General features: G+C 41.1%; 1 protein-coding gene across 27 annotated transcripts in view; it reads right to left on the minus strand.

The window, feature by feature from the left end:
- The window catches only part of LOC140486400 (calcium/calmodulin-dependent protein kinase type II subunit delta), a 310,372-nt gene extending 305,948 nt beyond the window's left edge, over positions 1–4,424 (minus strand). For 6 of the 27 annotated variants that reach the window (XM_072586989.1, XM_072586904.1, XM_072586158.1 and 3 more), the window contains exons 1-2: positions 3,797–4,421; positions 3,202–3,296 (exon numbers count right to left, since the gene is read on the minus strand). In XM_072586989.1, coding sequence (XP_072443090.1) covers positions 3,202–3,296; positions 3,797–3,861 — 160 coding nt within the window. In that variant the 5' untranslated portion in view covers positions 3,862–4,421. Of the gene's footprint in view, positions 1–3,201; positions 3,297–3,796 lie in introns of all 27 variants that reach the window. The other 21 variants (XM_072587067.1, XM_072586796.1, XM_072586915.1 and 18 more) reach the window with 6 other exon arrangements.
- Positions 4,425–18,707: the final 14,283 nt, after the last annotated feature.

An 18,707-nucleotide genomic window follows, 5' to 3' on the forward strand; every position in this document is an offset into this window, starting at 1 on the left:
CCCAAAGCAAGTTATGAATTTTTCATTGCAGTTTCAACTACAGAAGCAACTTGAATATCTAGTTCAAGTATACAGTACACCAGTGGAAATGAACCAGTTAACCAACTGGTTCAAAAATATGAAGGGCAAAATAAAGAACAGAATTACTAAATTTTGGAATAACTTAACATATACCAGCTTTTATGTTCAAAATTCAAGTAAATACAATGTTATCACTCTTATTTACAAAACGTAATAAAAGCTCAATTTGACATTGTAACTTACATTTACCAAGAGTATTTCAGATATCCACCTTTTGTAAAAAGCCAGAAGAAATCACTAAAATTCTGAACTTGATACTATAAAAGCTATCTTAGCCCATTTATTCATACAGTTTAACCAATGCACTTTGTGACTTAATGCTTTTAAGCTAATAAACTCCTCGCTGTACATCCATGAACCCTAGAACTGAGACTGAGAAACTGCTAGAAAGAAACAACTACTTTCTACCACTCCATTACACACTGCAACAAACATTGTGGTTGAACTTTACATGTTAAATAAGATGAATCCTACAACGTACACTGATAAAGTCTCTGTCGTGATACACGTTATTGATTACATACATAATGAGTACATAACATATTTTACTGTATTTACTATCCTCTCTCTGAGTTTGAAAAGATCTTCCTAATTGCAATTCATCTCATTAGATAATAAGACAACACACTTTAATTTGTTATATACATTTTTAGGAACTAATGGTTTTTACACTTTTGAACTTCAGATTTAGTTGTATTAAAGTAATTAAACTGCTGTCATTAGTTATTTAATGATCTAAACTAAATCTTCTCAGCGACATTTAATAAGCCAATGCAAAACTTTCCTGCAAGAGGACTTTCTTAAACCTCCAAGTTTTCACAAGTTAGGAGCTTCACTAGTTTTAAAGTTTGAAAGGTTTGTTAACTATAAATTTATCAGACAATTAAATTTGATTACACAAGCAATAAATCCACATTTTACTCTGACACAGTTAAGACATTTTCCATCATTTCTTTAAAGCAGGGCATCTTTGAAATGTAGAATTCAGTTTTCATGGCTATGGCATGGACATATGAAATTTCACCAATGTTCTCAAAGTCTTTCAGCAACAATAGGTTCTTTGAACGAGGTGTGAGTTACAAGTGTTGGCTTCAGCAATATCAAGGATGACAGAAGCATGAATCAGGAAGCCAGAAAACTCTCTCAAACAGATTTTTTAATTAACTGTAGGCATGTACCTTCCATACAATGTGACAGAGACTTGACAGAAACAGTGTCTCAGCTTGGCATTTCTCTGGAACTATTGTGGTTGAACAAAACCAGCTGAATGAAAGGAAACAGAATAGTGCTGAACAGCCATTTTTCAGACTGAAGGGAAATTCATCTTGGCGCTGCCCAGGATTCGTGTGAGGAAACTGCTCCACTGTACTCCCTCCTCCTCCTCCACCTCACTCCATCCCCCAACAAGGCCAAGTCATTCTCCCTAATAAATATTATAACAAAGATTTTGATGCAAAGGGCATAACTTCAAAATGTGCAGATGACTGAAATTTGCAGGTGTTGTGAACCTATAGAATATAAAATAATTTCCAAAGCAAATTGTTGTATTGGAATGGACAGACAGTTGGCTGATGAAATTTAATCCAGAGAAGGGTGAAGTGATTAATTTGGTAGTAAGAATACAGAGGAATAATATAAAGTAAAGGTGGTGATTCTAAAAGGTGGTGCAGGAGAGAGGGACCCATATGTACAAATCAGTGAAGGCAGGAAGACAGGTTCAGACAATGGTTATTGAAGCATATAACATCTTTAACTTAAATAAAATACTGGTCTGGCATCAACTGGAGTATTGAGCCCAGTTTGAATTAGCACATTTTAAAAAGGATGTCAAGATTTTACAGAAGGTATGGAAAACATAAATGAGAATGATCCCAGGGACGGGGAACTTCTTGGCACAAACAGACTGAAGAATGTAGAAATGCTGAACAGAAGCTTAAATAAGTTGATAGAGGTTTTAAAAGTCTGGACAGAGTGGATCAGGAGAAACCATTCCCATGGTGGCACAGATTTAAAGATGTGACCAAAGCATGCATTGGGGACATGTGGAAAATATGTTTTATGCAATGGCTGGTTAGGGTCTGGAATCCATTGCCTTGCCACTGGAGTGCTGGAGGGCAGATTCAATCCAGGAAAGAATTTAAAGGGAGAATTGGATCATTGTGTGAAATCAAAGTGCAAAAAAAGCAGGAAAATAGCAATAGGTATAATCCTCCTGCAGAGAGCTAGCATCAACATGACACAGCGAAAGGCCTCCTTCTGTGCTGTAACCATGCTCTGAAGCTCAGTGTTAAGGCGTAAGTGAGCTTAGTGTTCTCTTCCCTCAGAAAACAGTATGGACGAGTGGACGAAATCACAGACTGACAGAGTGTATGTATGTTCATTCCTCGAAAGGATTCAGAAGGTTCGATTCCTGGGTGCTCAGTTCCGGCAGCACTTGGCTAGTACTGAAACTGACAGAACCATGACGGCCGTCAGCCACTCAGAAAAGCCAAGTCGAGAGAGAGAGGGGAGAAGGAACGCTCACGGAATTAGAGCAGAGCATCCATGATTCATCCTTTTCGGTGATATGAAAGGCCTCGGCGCAGGCAAACTTTCAAACGTATTAAATATGTATCAGGCCAGGGTAAGGATTAAGTCACCCAGAATTAGCATAAGGCAAAAAATGTTTCGCAATCACTGAGCCCACTGCAGCTCTGTGTTTACAAGCGGGAGACAATTCTGCTCCTATAGTTTTATGGATATGCCCGAAAAAAAAGGGGCGTTTGCAAATTGACTGGAGTAATCCCAGGCTGAAGTACTGACGGATAACTAAATATGCAAGTCTTAACTCGACATTACTGGCACAACTGGATTCCCTGTTCACTTTTATCGGTGACCTCCGCCTAGATGTGTTGCAGCCTACTTTGCATTTCCACAAACTAATTTTGTCGAATTTACCCGATTGCCACTGCCCACTCCATTGAAATGACGGCAATTTGCACGGATTATAACAACTTTGCGGGTGCCATCTATTCATTCACGAGACACTTATTCTGACCTTTTGTACGCTGAATATTCCTGCAATGCACCCAACCTATTAACTGTGAAGTGTTTACAAAAACGTTTGATAGATTCACCTACCCCTGGCAGACAATTTTTTGGTATTGATGATTTTGGCAGCGTATTCCTGTCCTGTGGAGATTTTCATGCATCGTCTGACCACCGAGAAGGCTCCCCTGAAAGCAATCGATCAGATATACACAGAGATATACATATCATTCAAACAACAAAAATAATACAGGTAGACAACTCAACCCTCGCCACATTGCAACACGGTTACAATCCAGCTGACGCGCAAACAAGTGGAAAACCCAACATTAAAAAAGCCCGAAGCATTGAAATTGTGTTGACCAAACATACTTCAGATGGATTTGTCAACACAACATCAAGGAAAGGAAATCATTTTAAGACACTCGGCGCAGAATCAGGATTGTGACATGAAGCACCCCTCCCCACAGGAGAGAAAGGGACACCGTGCATTTTGAGGCTGCAGCGGTATCCCACAAGATGCCTCGACATTTCCAATTACATTTCACAAAACGTGAACCATGCATAACCGTAAGACTGCTCTCCGTGAAAACAGTGATAATGCGAACCCTTCCCCGCCACAGCACCAATGCTTATCGAAACAAACAAGAGAGAGAGAAAAAAGAATCGACAAGATGTGTCGCCGTACTTTCCAAGTTCCTCGAAGAGCTGATATTCGTCCGTGAACCTGGTACACGTTGTAGTCGAAGCCATGGTGTGGTGTGGGCGAAGGTTCGCTGTTCTCTCCGGTGTGTGTGTGTGTGTGTTCAGCGCCTCTCGCCGCTTCCCCCTCCCCCTGCCACCGGGTTTCCAGAAAGAGAGAAACCTGCTTCACCGACTCAAGGTGTTCAGCTCAGAGCCGCCTGGTTTCTCTCCCTAACCCTAGGGGGCGGATTTGCACCCGTTTGTCCTGTTCGAAGAGATTGTGTGCGTCTGAGTTTCTATCCCCGGCAATGTGTGTGTCAGAGAGAGACCCAGTCACTGTGACCGCACGGTCCCCGGCTGTCTGTGTGTCACTAAAAGCGAAAGCAGTTTCCCCGGGCGCCTGCGTGTCACCTCAAACTAAGCCGCTCTCCCCCAACATTGTAGTGCCGCCTTTAGTTACTCAGTCTGCCTGGCCCTGGCGCGCTCTCTCTCTCTCTCAGTTCCTAACCAGCCCACTCCCTCTATCTCTACTTCAGATAGTAACTATCAGTGCGTATCTCTGTCTCTCCCTCCTCCCTATCACTACAGGGAAATGAGAAAATAAAACCCCAGCTCTAGCTCTCTCAACATCTCGCGATATATTTTACAAAAAAAACACCCAGAGAGGATTACTACAGGCTGGAGGAGGAGAGTAACTGACGTCAATGACCAGGGCAGGGGGAAATTTGGATTTTGCATTTCAAAAGACAAATGCTTATGAATAAAATAAATCGCTAAAGGCTACGCCGAAAGCTCAGTTCAAAGTGCAGTCTTTAATTTCAAGTGTTAAAATATCATCCCTTTCTTAGTTCAGGTTTTTCGTACTGCTTCAGGAAGAAATATCAAACTGGTTTGCAGACTCGTGCCACAGATAGACTGTATTATCAAGGGGCTAATTTACTGAAAGCCTTCATTCTCGCTCATCCATTCTATTTTTTTTCTCATCGCATGGCAGCGTCTCGTGATTTTTGTTTCAGAAATGCTGTTCAGATTTTCTGATGCAGCTTGCTCTTGTCACAAGAGAAACTTCGCTCGACCAGCGGCGACCTGGAGTGTGTCTGTGCAGCGCTTGCTCGCCCCTACACTGAGTAATCTCAGAGAGAATGTGTCACTCGTGTGTGTCCTTACTGAGCAATAAAAACTGCACCCCTCCTTCTCCCTCTCAGCTAAATGCCAGCTCCATCGGTCACCTCTGCCGCAGTCTTGGAGGCAGCAGCAGCCGCCAGAACCAATTGCTATTACTGTATTTTACAGCAAGGACCAGGCTGGAAGAGTTCACAGACGAATAATGGCCGATGCTTGAGCTGGGAACATTTATTTTTAGACACATATCCTCGTTTCTGCTTGAATTTCTTTTGTTTTTGAATCTAAAATTCATTCGGAAAAGTAAATAAGCTCGTAGAGGAATGCTGCTTGCAACATATAAGTAAATAACTAACAAAATGAAAAAAAACATGCTGAATATTTTTCCAACAGCCACTATTTTGTCTATATCCGAAGAATTGAAAAATACAAAAGTACTTCAAACCAACCATGCAGATTGGAGATGCACTATGTTGTCAGCTGTGCCTGGGTTAGCACATAATGAGCCATAAGTTCAAGGAAGTCCCACTCCAAAGACTGAAAACTCAATATTTATGTTGATGGTGAATAGTATTGACGAAATGCTGTCTTTCAGGTGAGGCATTATGCTGGAGGCTCAATGCCTGTTGTGTCAGGTCAACAGTCAAATAATAGTGTGGAAGAAAATTGGGTTAGTTCTCTTAGTCTTTTCTTCATATTCTCCCATGGCATACAGCTGTCACTGGCTGGGCCAACATTTAGTATCCATCCCTAGTTGCTCTTGAGAAGGTGGTGGTGAGCTGCATTCTTGAACTGCTGCAGTCCATGTGCTGTAATTGACACACAATGCTGTCAGGGAATTCCAGGATTTTGACATATTTAAGATCCGGGCCAATATTTGTCTATTCAACAAACATCGCCGAAACAGATTGTTTACAGGCCATGATGTGCACAATTTAGCCATAGTGTTTCCCTGCAGTCAAACTCTAGTGTACAATATAATGAGGATTCCTGACGTTATAATAGTTTTGAAAGATCAGGTATAACCATCCATAGTATTTAATGGATTTCAGAGCCAAGAGCAGTAGACAATGCTGACTCAAAAGGAAGAGCAAGAGGATGAAAGAATAAAATCAAAAAGTGCATGCAGATGGAGCTGGAGGATGGAAGAACTGGCAAAGTAGGGGAGACCGCAACTGGAGTACTGTGTGCAGTTTTGGTCTCCAAATTTGAGGAAAGACATTCTGGCTATTGAGGGCGTGCAGTGTAGGTTCACGAGGTCAATTCCCGGAATGGCGGGACTATCTTACGTTGAAAGATTGGAGCAACTGACCTTGTATACCCTTGAGTTTAGATGGCTGAGAGGGGATCTGAATTTACACGTATAAGATTATTAAAGGATTGGACACTCTGGAGGCAGGAAGCATGTTTCCGCTGATGGGTGAGTCCCGAACCAGAGGACACAGTTTAAAAATAAGGGGTAGGCCATTTAGAACAGAGCTGAGGGGAAACTTCTTCACCCAGAGAGTGGTGGGTGTGTGGAATACTCTGCCCCAGAAGGCTGTGGAGGCCAAGTCTCTGGATACTTTCGAGAAAGAATCGGATAGAGCTCTTAAGGATAGTGGTTATGGGGATAAGGCAGGAATAGGATACTGATTGAGGATGATCAGCCATGATCATAATGAATGGTGGTGCTGGCTCGAAGGGCAGAATGGCCTACTCCTGCACCTATTGTCTATTGTCTATTGGAATGCATAGTAACTTAATGAAAAAAAACTTAACCAGAATGGTTGAAACATTTTAAACAGTGCAAGGTTTGTTAACAGCCCTACCAACCAGCAAACCAAAAATCTGGGTCCGCTATGTAGATGACACCTTTGTCATCACAAAACGAAACAAGATAGAAGAGACATTTAACATCATCAACAACACCCTCACAGGCATAAAGTTCACCAAGGAGGAAGAAACTGACAACAAACTCACATTCCTGGATGTCACAGTCGAAAGAAAGGACAACGGAGAACTACAAACCTGCGTATACAGAAAACCGACAAACACTACACCAGCAGCCATCCCAACACACACAAACGAAGCTGTATCAGAACACTATTCCAATGAGCCACCACACACTGCAGCACAGACGAACTTCGGAAAACAGAGGAGAACCACCTATACAGCGTATTCAAGAAGAACGGATACTCAAAAAATACAGTCTGCAGGTTCCTCAAGAACAGCCATGACAAGCAGACAAAACACAGCCAGAAACCCTAACCTCCTTACCATACATCAAAGAAGTTTCAGAAATGACAAACAGACTACTAAGACCCCTCGGAATCCTAGTAGCACACAAACCCACCAACACTCTCAAACAAAAACTAACAAACTTAAAAGACCCAGTACAACCCATGGACAAAACCAACGTCGTCTACAAAATTCCATGCAAGGACTGCCACAAACATTACGTAGGACAAACAGGAAGAAAGTTAGCCACTAGGATATATGAACACCAGCTAGCCACAAAAAGACATGACCCTCTCTCCCTTGTAGCCCTACACACGGATGAAAAAAACCACCATTTCGACTGGGACAACACATCTATCCTGGGATAGGCTAAGCAAAGACATGCCAGAGAATTCCTAGAGGCCTGGCACTCCAACCACAACGCCATAAACAAACACATAGATCTAGATACCATCTATCAACCCCTCAGAAAATGAACAGGAAATGACATCACCACAAACCCCAGGAACCACATCCAGGACAAACATATAAATAGAAAGCAGGAGATACCGGCTTCGCTTCACTTGGAGGTCACCACTGATGATGTTACCTAGCCAGGTAATGAAACATCTGGATATTAAACCTACAGCTCAGCGAGCAAACCTACACCCTAAATTTTAAACAGTATGTCAACCAGTATGGAAAGCACTGATATTGGGTAATGCTGGTTGGAAAGAGTTGTGGAGTTATTGAGCCCTACAGCACGGAGACAGGCCCTTCAGCCCAACTGGTCCATGCTGACAAAAATGTCCATTCAAGCTAATTCCATTTCCCCATACTTGGCCCATATCTTTCTAAACTTTTTCTATCCATGAATTTGTCCAAATGTCTTTTAAATGTTAAAATGTACCTGCCTCAACTACTTCCATTGGCAACTCATTTCATATGCGTACCATTGTCTGTGTATAAAAGTTGTCCCTCAGGTTCCCTTTTATCCTTTCCCCTCTAACCTTAAACTGATGCCCTCTGGTCCTTGATTCCCCAACGCTCGGAAAAAGATTGAAAGCATTCACCCTATCTCTACCTCTCATGATCTTATATACTTCTATAAGATCGCCCCTCAGTCTCCTACACTCTAAAGAAAAAACTCCTAGCTTGTCCAACCTCTCCCTATAACTTGAGTCCTGGCAACATCATTGTAAGTTTCTTCTGCACTCTTTCCAGTTTGATAACATCCTTCCTAAAGCAAAGTGACCAAAACTGAACACAATACTCCAAATCCCGTACAACTGCAACATAACTTCGCAACTTTCATACTCAGTGCCTGACTGATGAAGGCCAGTGTGCCAAAAGCCTTCTTCACTGTCCTGTCAAATTGTGACTCCACTTTCAGAGAACAGTGCACCTGAACTCCAAGGTCACTCTGTTCTATGTCTACTGCCATGCCCTAATCAACCTTCCTTGTCACGTCGTTAAAGAACTCTCCCTCCAGAACACACACACTCTCTCTCTCCAGAACATACACACACTCTCCCTCCAGAACACACACACACTCTCTCTCCAGAACACACACACACTCTCCCTCCAGAACACACACACATGATCTCTCATGCACAAAGCTATGCTGATTACTTTTAATCAAACCCTATCTTTTCAAATGCATTCAAGGTTTGCATAAAGATTTGTAGCTCAGATGCCGGTTGTCATCTTTGTGGATATGTTTGCTAAGCTGGGAAGTTGATTTGCAGACATTTTATCCCCTGTCTCTATTTCCAAATGCATGTATATCTTACCTCTCAGAATCTTCTCAAGTAACTTACCTACCACGGATGTTAGGCTTACTGGCCTATAGTTCCCAGGTTTTTCTTTGCAGTCCTTCTTGAATAAGGGCACAATATTTGCTGTCATCCAGACATCCAGGACCTCACCTGTGGCTAACGATGATGCAAATTAATCAGCCAGGGTCCCCACAATTTCTCCCTGGCCTCTTGCAAGGTTTTTGGATATATCCAGTCAGGATCAGGAGATGTATCTACCTTCATTCTAATACATCCGACACTTCCTCTACTGTGATATGGACTGTCCCCAAGATATCACCACTAACTTCCCTAAGTTCCCAATTCTTCATGCCTGTCTCCTTGGTAACATAGTGGAGAAATATTCATTGAGGACCTTGCCCATCTCCTGCATTCCACACATACATGTCCATTTTGGTCCATAAGGGGTCCTATTGTCCCTCTAGTTATTCTTTTTCCTCCAATATGCTTCAGGACTCTCTTTGGACTCACCTTAATACTTCCAGTCCTATGTCTTACAGTCTTGTGGTCTTAATCTTCTCAGCCAAAGCTATCTCATGCCCCTTTTCACCCTCCTGATTTCCTTCTTCAGTAAACAATTGTGTCCCCTATATACCTGAAGGGATTCACTTGGTTCCTGCTACCTGTACCTGAGCCATGCCTCCTTTTCTTTCTGGTTAAAGCCTCAATATCTCTTGTCATCCAGAGTTCCTTACTCCTGCCAACCTTGCCCTTCACGCTGACAGGAACATAAAGAACTTGACCTCTCACTATCACACTTTTAAAGTTGTCGGAGGTCCCTTTGCCTGCAAACAAACTACTCCAATCAACTCCTGCAAGCTCCTGTCTAATTCACCTTGCCCCAGTTTAGAACTCTGGTCGCAACTGGTCAGCTATTACCAGTTGGAAACAGTTGATGCTGGCTGTGATTATTTAGCTATTAGTGGTTGTTTAGGCTGTTGTGGTAAAATGGGAATATGCCTGTATGGGTTCAAGTCCAACCTGCTCCAGAGTTGTGTAATAAGATCTCTGAATATGTTGATTAGAAAATATCTATTATTGGTTAGAAATAGTTGACATTGGTTGGCTTTTCCCAGCCAAAAAATGAAGTTGCCACTTTTCTTTCTTATCCCAATTGAACGCATCTTACATAAATGCTAACGACTGAAACCCAGCCTTAATGAATGCATGGCCTTGTGTGACAGTGGGTGTGATGTCTACAATCTTGAAAGATTAGTTAGAAGTCCAGAAGAAACACTGACTACAACTTTGAGTTTTAAATCTTTATTTGGAAAATAATTCAATTAAACAAGTTCCCCTCTGACCCACACACCATCCTGACATGGAACTATATTGTCATTCCTTCATCCAGGGTTAAAATCCTGGAACTGCCCTCATAAATGTTCCTATACCCTAAGGGATGCTGTAGTTCAAGAGGGCAGCTCAATATCACCTTCTCCAGGGCAATTAGGAATGGAAAATTAGCACATGCAATGAGCGAGTGTAAAAAACATACCGCCATAGACATTTTGCAGCACGGAGATTCTCCAACTTTATGTGTCTATGCAGTCATCAAATATCCATCTACTCTATTCCCATTTTCCAGTATTTGGCCTGTAGCCTCATGTGTTAAAGCATTTCAAGTGTTCATTTAAATAGTTCTTAAATGAGAGTTTCCATATCTATCACCTCTTCAGGCTGTGAGTTCCAGATACCGACAGCCCTCTGAGTGAAAAAGAGATTGTCAAGCCTCCCTAAAACTTCTTCTCCTTAACTTAAAACTGAAGCTCCTGGTTATTGACTTCTTTACAAGGGAAAAGTTTTTCCCAATCTACCCTGCTTCTCAGAATTTTGTACAACAATCAGAAACCCTCTCAGCTTCTGTCCTCTATGGAAGATAACCCCAACCTATCCGGTCTCAGTCCTCTGGAAGTGAATTCTTCCAGCCCAGGCAACATCCTGCTGAATTTGTTCTGCACCGTCTCGTGCAATCACATCTTTCCTATATCATGGAGACCAGAATGGTGCATGGTACTTCTGCTGTTGCCTGATTATAGTTATATATAACTCATACAAATAATCACTATTTTCACAAAATTCTTACATGACCCAATTAATTTCCAGGAAAAGTTTATTATTAAGACCTTGTGCCATATCAGAGATAAGTTTTCACCATCTTTACTTCCATCGTCACATTCTCAACACTTAGACCCTGGGTGCAGAAGTGGTGAATGAAGCATGTTGGTAGGGGAGAGAGAGAGAAAAAAAACATAAAGGTTCTACTAAAATGGTCCAATAAAATTACAGAACAATTTCAAAGCAAAAACAGACAAATCTTCTAAGTATTAATGAATGATTCTCAATAGTCCCTCTGTCTATACTTCTCCACAAAAAAAGGTGAGTTCTTTAACAGCCTCAGCAATTGCATAACTGAAAAATTTACAGATTAGTGATTGCTGGCTGAAATTATCTGGATATTTTCTACCAACCTGTTTCAGAGATGTTATAACATATGTCTACAGTAGGTGCGTCTCCACTTTAAAGATAGGCACACTACCACGGCACAAGATCCACTCTGTCTCTTTTGCTCTCTTTCTCAGGTTTGCATTCAAACTGTTCACCCCTACTGTGTGCCATTTTCAAAGGCAATCAGGTTTCAGTTTCCCCGAGGGCTGACCAATCAGCATACAGCATGGGCAAGACTTCTGATTTCAATGGAAGAGCGCATGACTTCACAACAGAAGTAGCCCACTCAGCCCTTAAAGTTACTCTGTCATTCAATACAATCATAGCTGATCTGATTTTAACTTCAACACCACTTACCTACCACAGATGTTAGGCTTACTGATCCATAGTTCCCAGGTTTTTCTTTACAGCCCTTCTTGAATATTTGCTATCCCCCCCCCCCCCCCCCCGTTTTCCAGGACCTCACCCGTGGCTAACGATGAATTAAATAAATCAGACAGGGCCCCTGCGATTTCTTCTCTAGCCTCTTTTCACCCACTTACTTATCAAGAATCTATCCACCTCTCCCTTAACAGTATTCAAAGAATCTGTCTTCACTGCCTTTTGAGGAAGAGCATGTCAAAGATTCATAATTGTGAGTCTTTGAGGAAATAAAAAAGTCTTCTTTGTTTTAACGAGAATTTTATTTTTACACAGTGACTCCTAGTTCATGCGAGAGGGAACATTCTGCCCACATCGACCCTGTGAAGTTTCAATCAAGTCGCTTCTCATGGTTCTAAACTACAGCTGATACAAGCCAAGAACATTCAACCTTTCCTCATATAACAAGCTGCTCATTCCATTTATTAGACTAGTGCACTTTCTTTGAGTTGTCTCCAATGCATTTCCATCCTTCATTTAATCAGTACATATTGGTCTAGCTGTGGTCTTTCCAGTGCCCTGAATACTTTTGTATTCAATCCCCATCTCTGCAATAAACAATAACAAGCAACTTGCTTTTCTATTTGTTTCTAGCTGGGGGGTGGTATCAGCAACAGGTGCCAAAGAAAGCAGTCAATCAATGAGCTTCTTCGATTGGGTATCAAGGTGAAGGGAGACTTCTGCATCCATCAGCCTCTTTGTTACCAGCAGTTGGAACCTGAAAACAAGAGGTGTAAAATATTAAACTTTCAACTAAGGTCAGTGCTGCCACCACTTGGCACTGGGTCTCTTTCTCCCCTCCTTGGCTGCCTTTGGATTCTCAAACCCCCCCCAGCTACTCTGAGCTCCACTGCCACACTCTCCCTGGCTTGCCCAGCTGATCACTCCTTGCTTGCTACACTCACCTCCAATCATGTTCTCCTCCCCACTTCTCCAGGACCCAGTCAGACCACTCACCAATTTCTGTGCTTCTCTGGATCCCACAACTGCATGGCTGAGTATGCAGATGAGTGACTGAGTGAGGGTTGAGAGAGTGAATGCAAGTGGAGTGAGTGATAAATGAGCGGGGCCGACTGATTCTGAGAGAGCCCGCATGCAGCTAGTGCACTGATGAGCCTGTGTTAGTGCATAAACAAGCTGGTAGGCCGTAAGGTTACTGACAGCATAGGCATCTTGGATCAGATGTGTACCAATATTGGGGTTCCAGGCAGTCTTGGTCCCAGTCACATCCTTCAGTACTCTTTGTGACTGAGTGTGGCAATATCATCTGTGGAATTTAGTCTTTGTGCAAAAGAAAATGAGAAATAGAACATTCAATGTATATGAATCTTAAGTGGATTTTCATTTTGGGAATTTATCTTTCTACCCAAGAAAGATGTACTTGAAATGTTGCAGATTAAACATTATTAAGCCTCTCAGACAACTTGTTTACCAAAATTAACTGATATTCAACATTAGAATGAAAGGCACAGGCTTGGCAGGCATTCTATTCTGGCCAAATTAATTAATATTCCACATCAGTATCTTAAACAGCAAAACTGCCACAACTACACTCAAGCAATGTAGGAAAGTTGCAGCGGACAATTCAACCAGTCAATCCCTAAGCAACAAATTAACTGTTCCCAATAAATCATAAGCAGTAGCAGCCCAAATTGGCTGATAAAAGCAAGTCCAAATTGACTTCCAGTTGGATTTCCCAGTTGTTCCAAGCGCAGAGTGGTTATTCTGACTAGAAGCCAATTAAATACAGTCACAGTTTTCAAATGATTTTTTTTGCTTCTGTATAACATTTCCACTATCAGGAACCTTTCCCACAGGGAGTCCAGGATCAGATGTTTGTTCTTTAGAGCAAACATTTCAGATTGTTTACGTGCAAAATTTTGTATGCGTCCTAACAATTGCACCTGCTGATTGTGGGTAGGGTCTGCCAGATTAATGCAGAGTAAAAAGGTGATCCTGACAATTCTCTTGGAGGGGTTTTACTACTGTTCCAAAGACCATAATGGACCCTCATCATTTTAATTTAGATCCACAATTTGAGTTCACCAAGGAGGTTCATCAATGCCCAACTCCTCCAATGGGGCCATCAAGGGGTTAGAACCTCTGGTCCTCTGATTTGAAGGATGCATCTGGGAATATTACTTTGCTGTTGACAAGGTATAAGCTCATTTGTTGTCAACATCAGGAACCTAAAACTTGCAGCAAGTTCCAAATCAAAATCTTCAAACAATCTAACAATCAGCTACTGCAAAAGAGTGCCAGTACATATCAACAAAGACAACAATTTTTCTTTACCAGAAATAAAGAACTATCTTACACAATCTTTTGTTGTGCAGAGGATAGATGACAAAAGATATCTGCCTGCTAAGGCTTATATTGAGGGCTGTTCTACCAACATCAGATTTTTGAAATTGTTTTACCTCTTCTGTACCTTGTTATTTGAGTTTGCAAGGTTTTGTTAGATGAGCGTAAAAAGGAAGTAAAGAGGCATTGAGCCCTGCAACTCAGATAAACACAAAAACGTACAAAAACATGAGACACTCTACCTTGTGGAAGATAGAGGGATTCTCTAAATGATTCCAAAAGAGTACATTCACATAAAGTTTGAAATAACTAAAATCAGTGATGTCATTTCTTTTAGATAAATAAAAAATAAATTAAGAAGCATGGAACAAGAAGCATTCATTACATTAAACTCTCCCATAACATATGATATACTGTTCCATCCTCATATTTTCACCATGCAACCTTACAAAACTTGACAATGCAGATAAGTTCTGCAGTTAGGCCATAAGTATGTAATTAAAGTCCGGCAGAGCCTGGTGAGTTTCTGACAGTATCCTGCACCCATTCAACAAAGGAACAACTGGGCTTTGGAGAATGTTTGATCATTTCATTCTATATCTATAATGATAATCATTAATAACATTTGTAGACATATATTTAACACAACTCCTCTTTATCCAAGTTATTTATTTCAGTCTCAGATGCTTTTGTTGGAAGTTTGACCTAGATATCCATTACTAAGTAGTGGAAAAATTGATTCCAAGATCTGATTTCTCAATGCATTTTAAGAGTCTAACTCTGACTGGAAATCTACATACAAGATCATGTCATACTCATGAGCAAGCTCCATTATATATTAAACACATTTTCCCTTTAGTTTTCCCATATACTTAGTGTCATACAAATGATGAAAGCAGGAAGTACAAATACTTACAAGGGTTGCACCTCAATTGGGCCAGGACCAATGCCTTGGCAGGAAGGTTTGGTAGTGCTGTTGGGGGGATTTAAACCATCTTGGCAGAGATGTGGAACATATTTTGTATGCTTTCCTTTATTGGTCAGAGTATTGAATACAGGAATTGGGAGGCTGTTTAGGACATTGGTTAGGCCACTTTTGGAATATTGAGTGCAATTCTAGTCCCCTTCCTAACAGAAGGATGTTGTGAAACTTGAAAGGGTTCATAAAGATTTACAGGGATGATTCCAGGGTTGGAGGATTTGAGCTATAGGGAGAGATTGAATAGACTGGGTCTGTTTTCCCTGGAGTGTCGTAGGCTGAGTGATGACCTTACAGAGGTTTAAAAAAACATGAGAGGCATGGATGGGATAAATGGACAAAGTTTTTTCCCTGGGGTTGAGGAGCCCAGAACGAGAGGGCATAGATTTAGGATGAGAGGGAAAAGATATAAAAGAGACCTAATGGACAACTTTTTCATGCTCAGGGTGGTATGTGTGTGAAATGTGCTGCCAGAGGAAGTGGTGGAGGCTGGTACAATTGTAACATTTAAAAGGCATCTGGATGGGTATATGAATTGGAAAGGTTTGGAAGGGTTTGGATGGATATGGACCGGGTGCTGACATGTGGGACTAGATTGGGTTGGGATATCTGGTCAGCATGGACAAGTTGGACCGAACAGTCTGTTCCCATGCTGTATATATGTATGACTCTATGAATAAGTCAGGATGGTGAAAAACAAATTTAGAAAAAAGGTAGAAAATGAGCAGGTGAGTATGGAAGCAAAGACTAGAAAATGAACAGCAAAGGTATTGTTCAGTGATTCATAGCATACACTTCAATGCAGGAAATCCAATGAGTAAGAGAGATAAGCTGAGAACATAGGTAGACACTGGGAAGTAGTACTGCAACATGGCTTATAGAAGGGCAAGATTGGCAACTACACATTCCTGTTTACAAGATGGTGAGATGAAATAGAAAGAAGGAACAGAGAGAAAGGGTTTGCACTATCACAGATGTAAAGAAAGATGTTGTGTTGGAAGGATCATCAAATTAAAAAAAATACAAGGGATGAGCTGAAGGACCCCAAAAAGAATCAAGCATACCGCTGGGAATGTACTAAAGATTACCAAACAGTGAGAGAGGGCTAAAAGAGCAAATATTTAGGTGAGTTGTTCAAAGATGCAGTAACAAAATGGGATTAATAATATTTCAAATACCCAAATATTATCTGAAGTAAATACAGTGTAAAGGGTACAGAGAATACAAAGAATTTCTCTAACTTCAGCAGGAGGTTGTTAGTGTGTAGCAAGATAATGACAAAATTGGCAATTCTGGACTTCATTTTAGAGAATGTGTCTGAGTGAACAGTTTGCAGTAAACATAGTTTACCAACCCTACAACCAATGAATCAGATCTAAGCTTTGCAGTGCTGTCACAGTCAGTAATGAATGGTGGTGGACACTTAAACAATTAACTGGAGGGAGGGGCTCCACCATGTCCCCATTCTCAAAGTTGAGGGAGACCAACATATCAATAAAAAAGAGAAGGCTCATTCATTTTTATCCATGTTCAAGCATTTGCATCCATCACCATGTGGATGAATCAACTCAGCCCCCCTCCTTAAGTCCCCAGCATCTCAGGTGCCCAGATACCAATCTTCAATTAATTCAATTCACTCCGCACAATAGCAAGAAACAGCTGAAGAATCTATGAACACTGACAACAATCCATCAGTAGTACTGAAGACGTGTGCTTCAGCTCGAGCCACTCACCGATTCAAGCTGTCCCAGTACAGCACCAACATTTGCATCTACTCAACAATATGGAAAATTGATCAGGTATGTGTTATGTAAGTAGTTGGGTGTGTGCTGCCCCTTTAAGAGAGCAGGTTAGGTGATCTGGAGGCAGGAGCTATGATAGTAGTCTAAGAACTGACTGTTAGCTGAAAGAGCTACAATAAAGTGTCCCCTGTTCACATTTACCTTTCATCTACCTGAATTCTATTTATGGTTTTGGTGAACCATGAACATAATGGACTAATCTGTATACAATTAAAAGGACAAATCTAACCTGGTCAACTACTCGATTATTGTAAAATGATGGAAGGAGTAGTCAACAGTGCTATCAAGCAACACCTTGCTCAGAAATAACCTGCTCAGTTTGGATTCTGCCAGAACCACTCATCATGGCCTTGTTATAAATATGAACAAAAGAGCTGAATGCCACTGATGAAGTAAAAGTGACTGCACTTGGCACGAAGATAGCATTTTGCTGAGTTTGGTGTCATGGAGCCCAAGCAAAACTGGAGGTTTGGGAAATTGTTATATATTTCCAAAAGGTGGTCAATAAGATACAGCATGTTTCTTATTTAATAAAATAAGAGTCCATGATGTTGGAGGTAGTACTTTAGCAGAGGTAGAAGATTGAGTAAGTAATAGAAAACAGATAATTGGAATAAGGTGAACTTTCAGACTGGAAGTGTTTAACTAGAATGTTACAGGCTGGGGCCCATGGATTTAAACTAAAATTTGATGTGTTAGCCAAAATGAAGTTAAATGAAATTGAATGAAGTGAGGAAATATCATATGATGCCTGGTGATGATTTAATGATTAGAAATGGGTTTCTGCATTTTGCTGAAGGAATCTGTGTGTGTGCTTTGATTGAGAGTTATACTTGACTATCACAATAACTTTGGTAAAGCGTATGCCTTGTTTAAAAACAGATGCAATGTATCAGATGTGACAATGTGGACTATTTATCAGTTGAATTTGTGATTGTCACAGAATCATGTTGTGTAAATTCATATGGCTGATTAGATGACAAAAAAAAAATCAGTGAGAGCGGAGGTCAAATTTGTTAATAGCAAGAGTTAAGTCTCTTTCCAGATACAAGGAAGTCTGAATGAGTGAATTGATCAAACCAATATGGAAAACATGATGCATTTGTAATTTTTCATTGGTCAAACTGATCATTTGTTGGTGACTAGACAGTATCAAAGTTTGAATTCATAGCTTCTTTGTATGGAAGAGTTTAAAAAAGACTTGCTTCACAGTTAAAAATCACACAACATCAGGTTATAGTTCTACAGGTTTAATTGGAAGCAGACTAGCTTTCGGAGCATTGCTCCTTCATCAAGTGATAGTAGAGGACACAATTCTAAGGCACAGAATTTATAGCAAAAATTTACAGTGTGATGTAACTGAAATTATACATTGAAAAATACAGGGTGTTAGCCCCCTGTGTTCTCATAGAGTCATAGAGATGTACAGCACGGAAACCGACCCTTCGGTCCAACCCGTCCATGCTGACCAGATATCCCAATCCAATCTAGTCCCACCTGCCAGCACCTGGCCCATATCCCTCCAACCCCTTCCTATTCATATACCCATCCAAATGCCTCTTAAATGTTGCAATTATACCAGCCTCCACCACATCCTCTGGCAGCTCATTCCATACATGTACCACCCTCTGCGTGAAAAAGTTGGCCCTTAGGTCTCTTTTATATCTTTCTCCTCTCATCCTAACACTATGCCCTCTAGGTCTGGGCTCCCTGACCCCAGGGAAAAGACTTTGTCTATTTATCTTATCCATGCCCCTCATAACTTTGTAAACCCCCATAAGGTCACCCCTCAGCCTCCGACACTCCAGGGAAAACAGCCCCAGCCTG

This window comes from Chiloscyllium punctatum, chromosome 1 (assembly GCF_047496795.1).
Source record: "Chiloscyllium punctatum isolate Juve2018m chromosome 1, sChiPun1.3, whole genome shotgun sequence".
Classification (NCBI taxonomy): domain Eukaryota; kingdom Metazoa; phylum Chordata; class Chondrichthyes; order Orectolobiformes; family Hemiscylliidae; genus Chiloscyllium; species Chiloscyllium punctatum.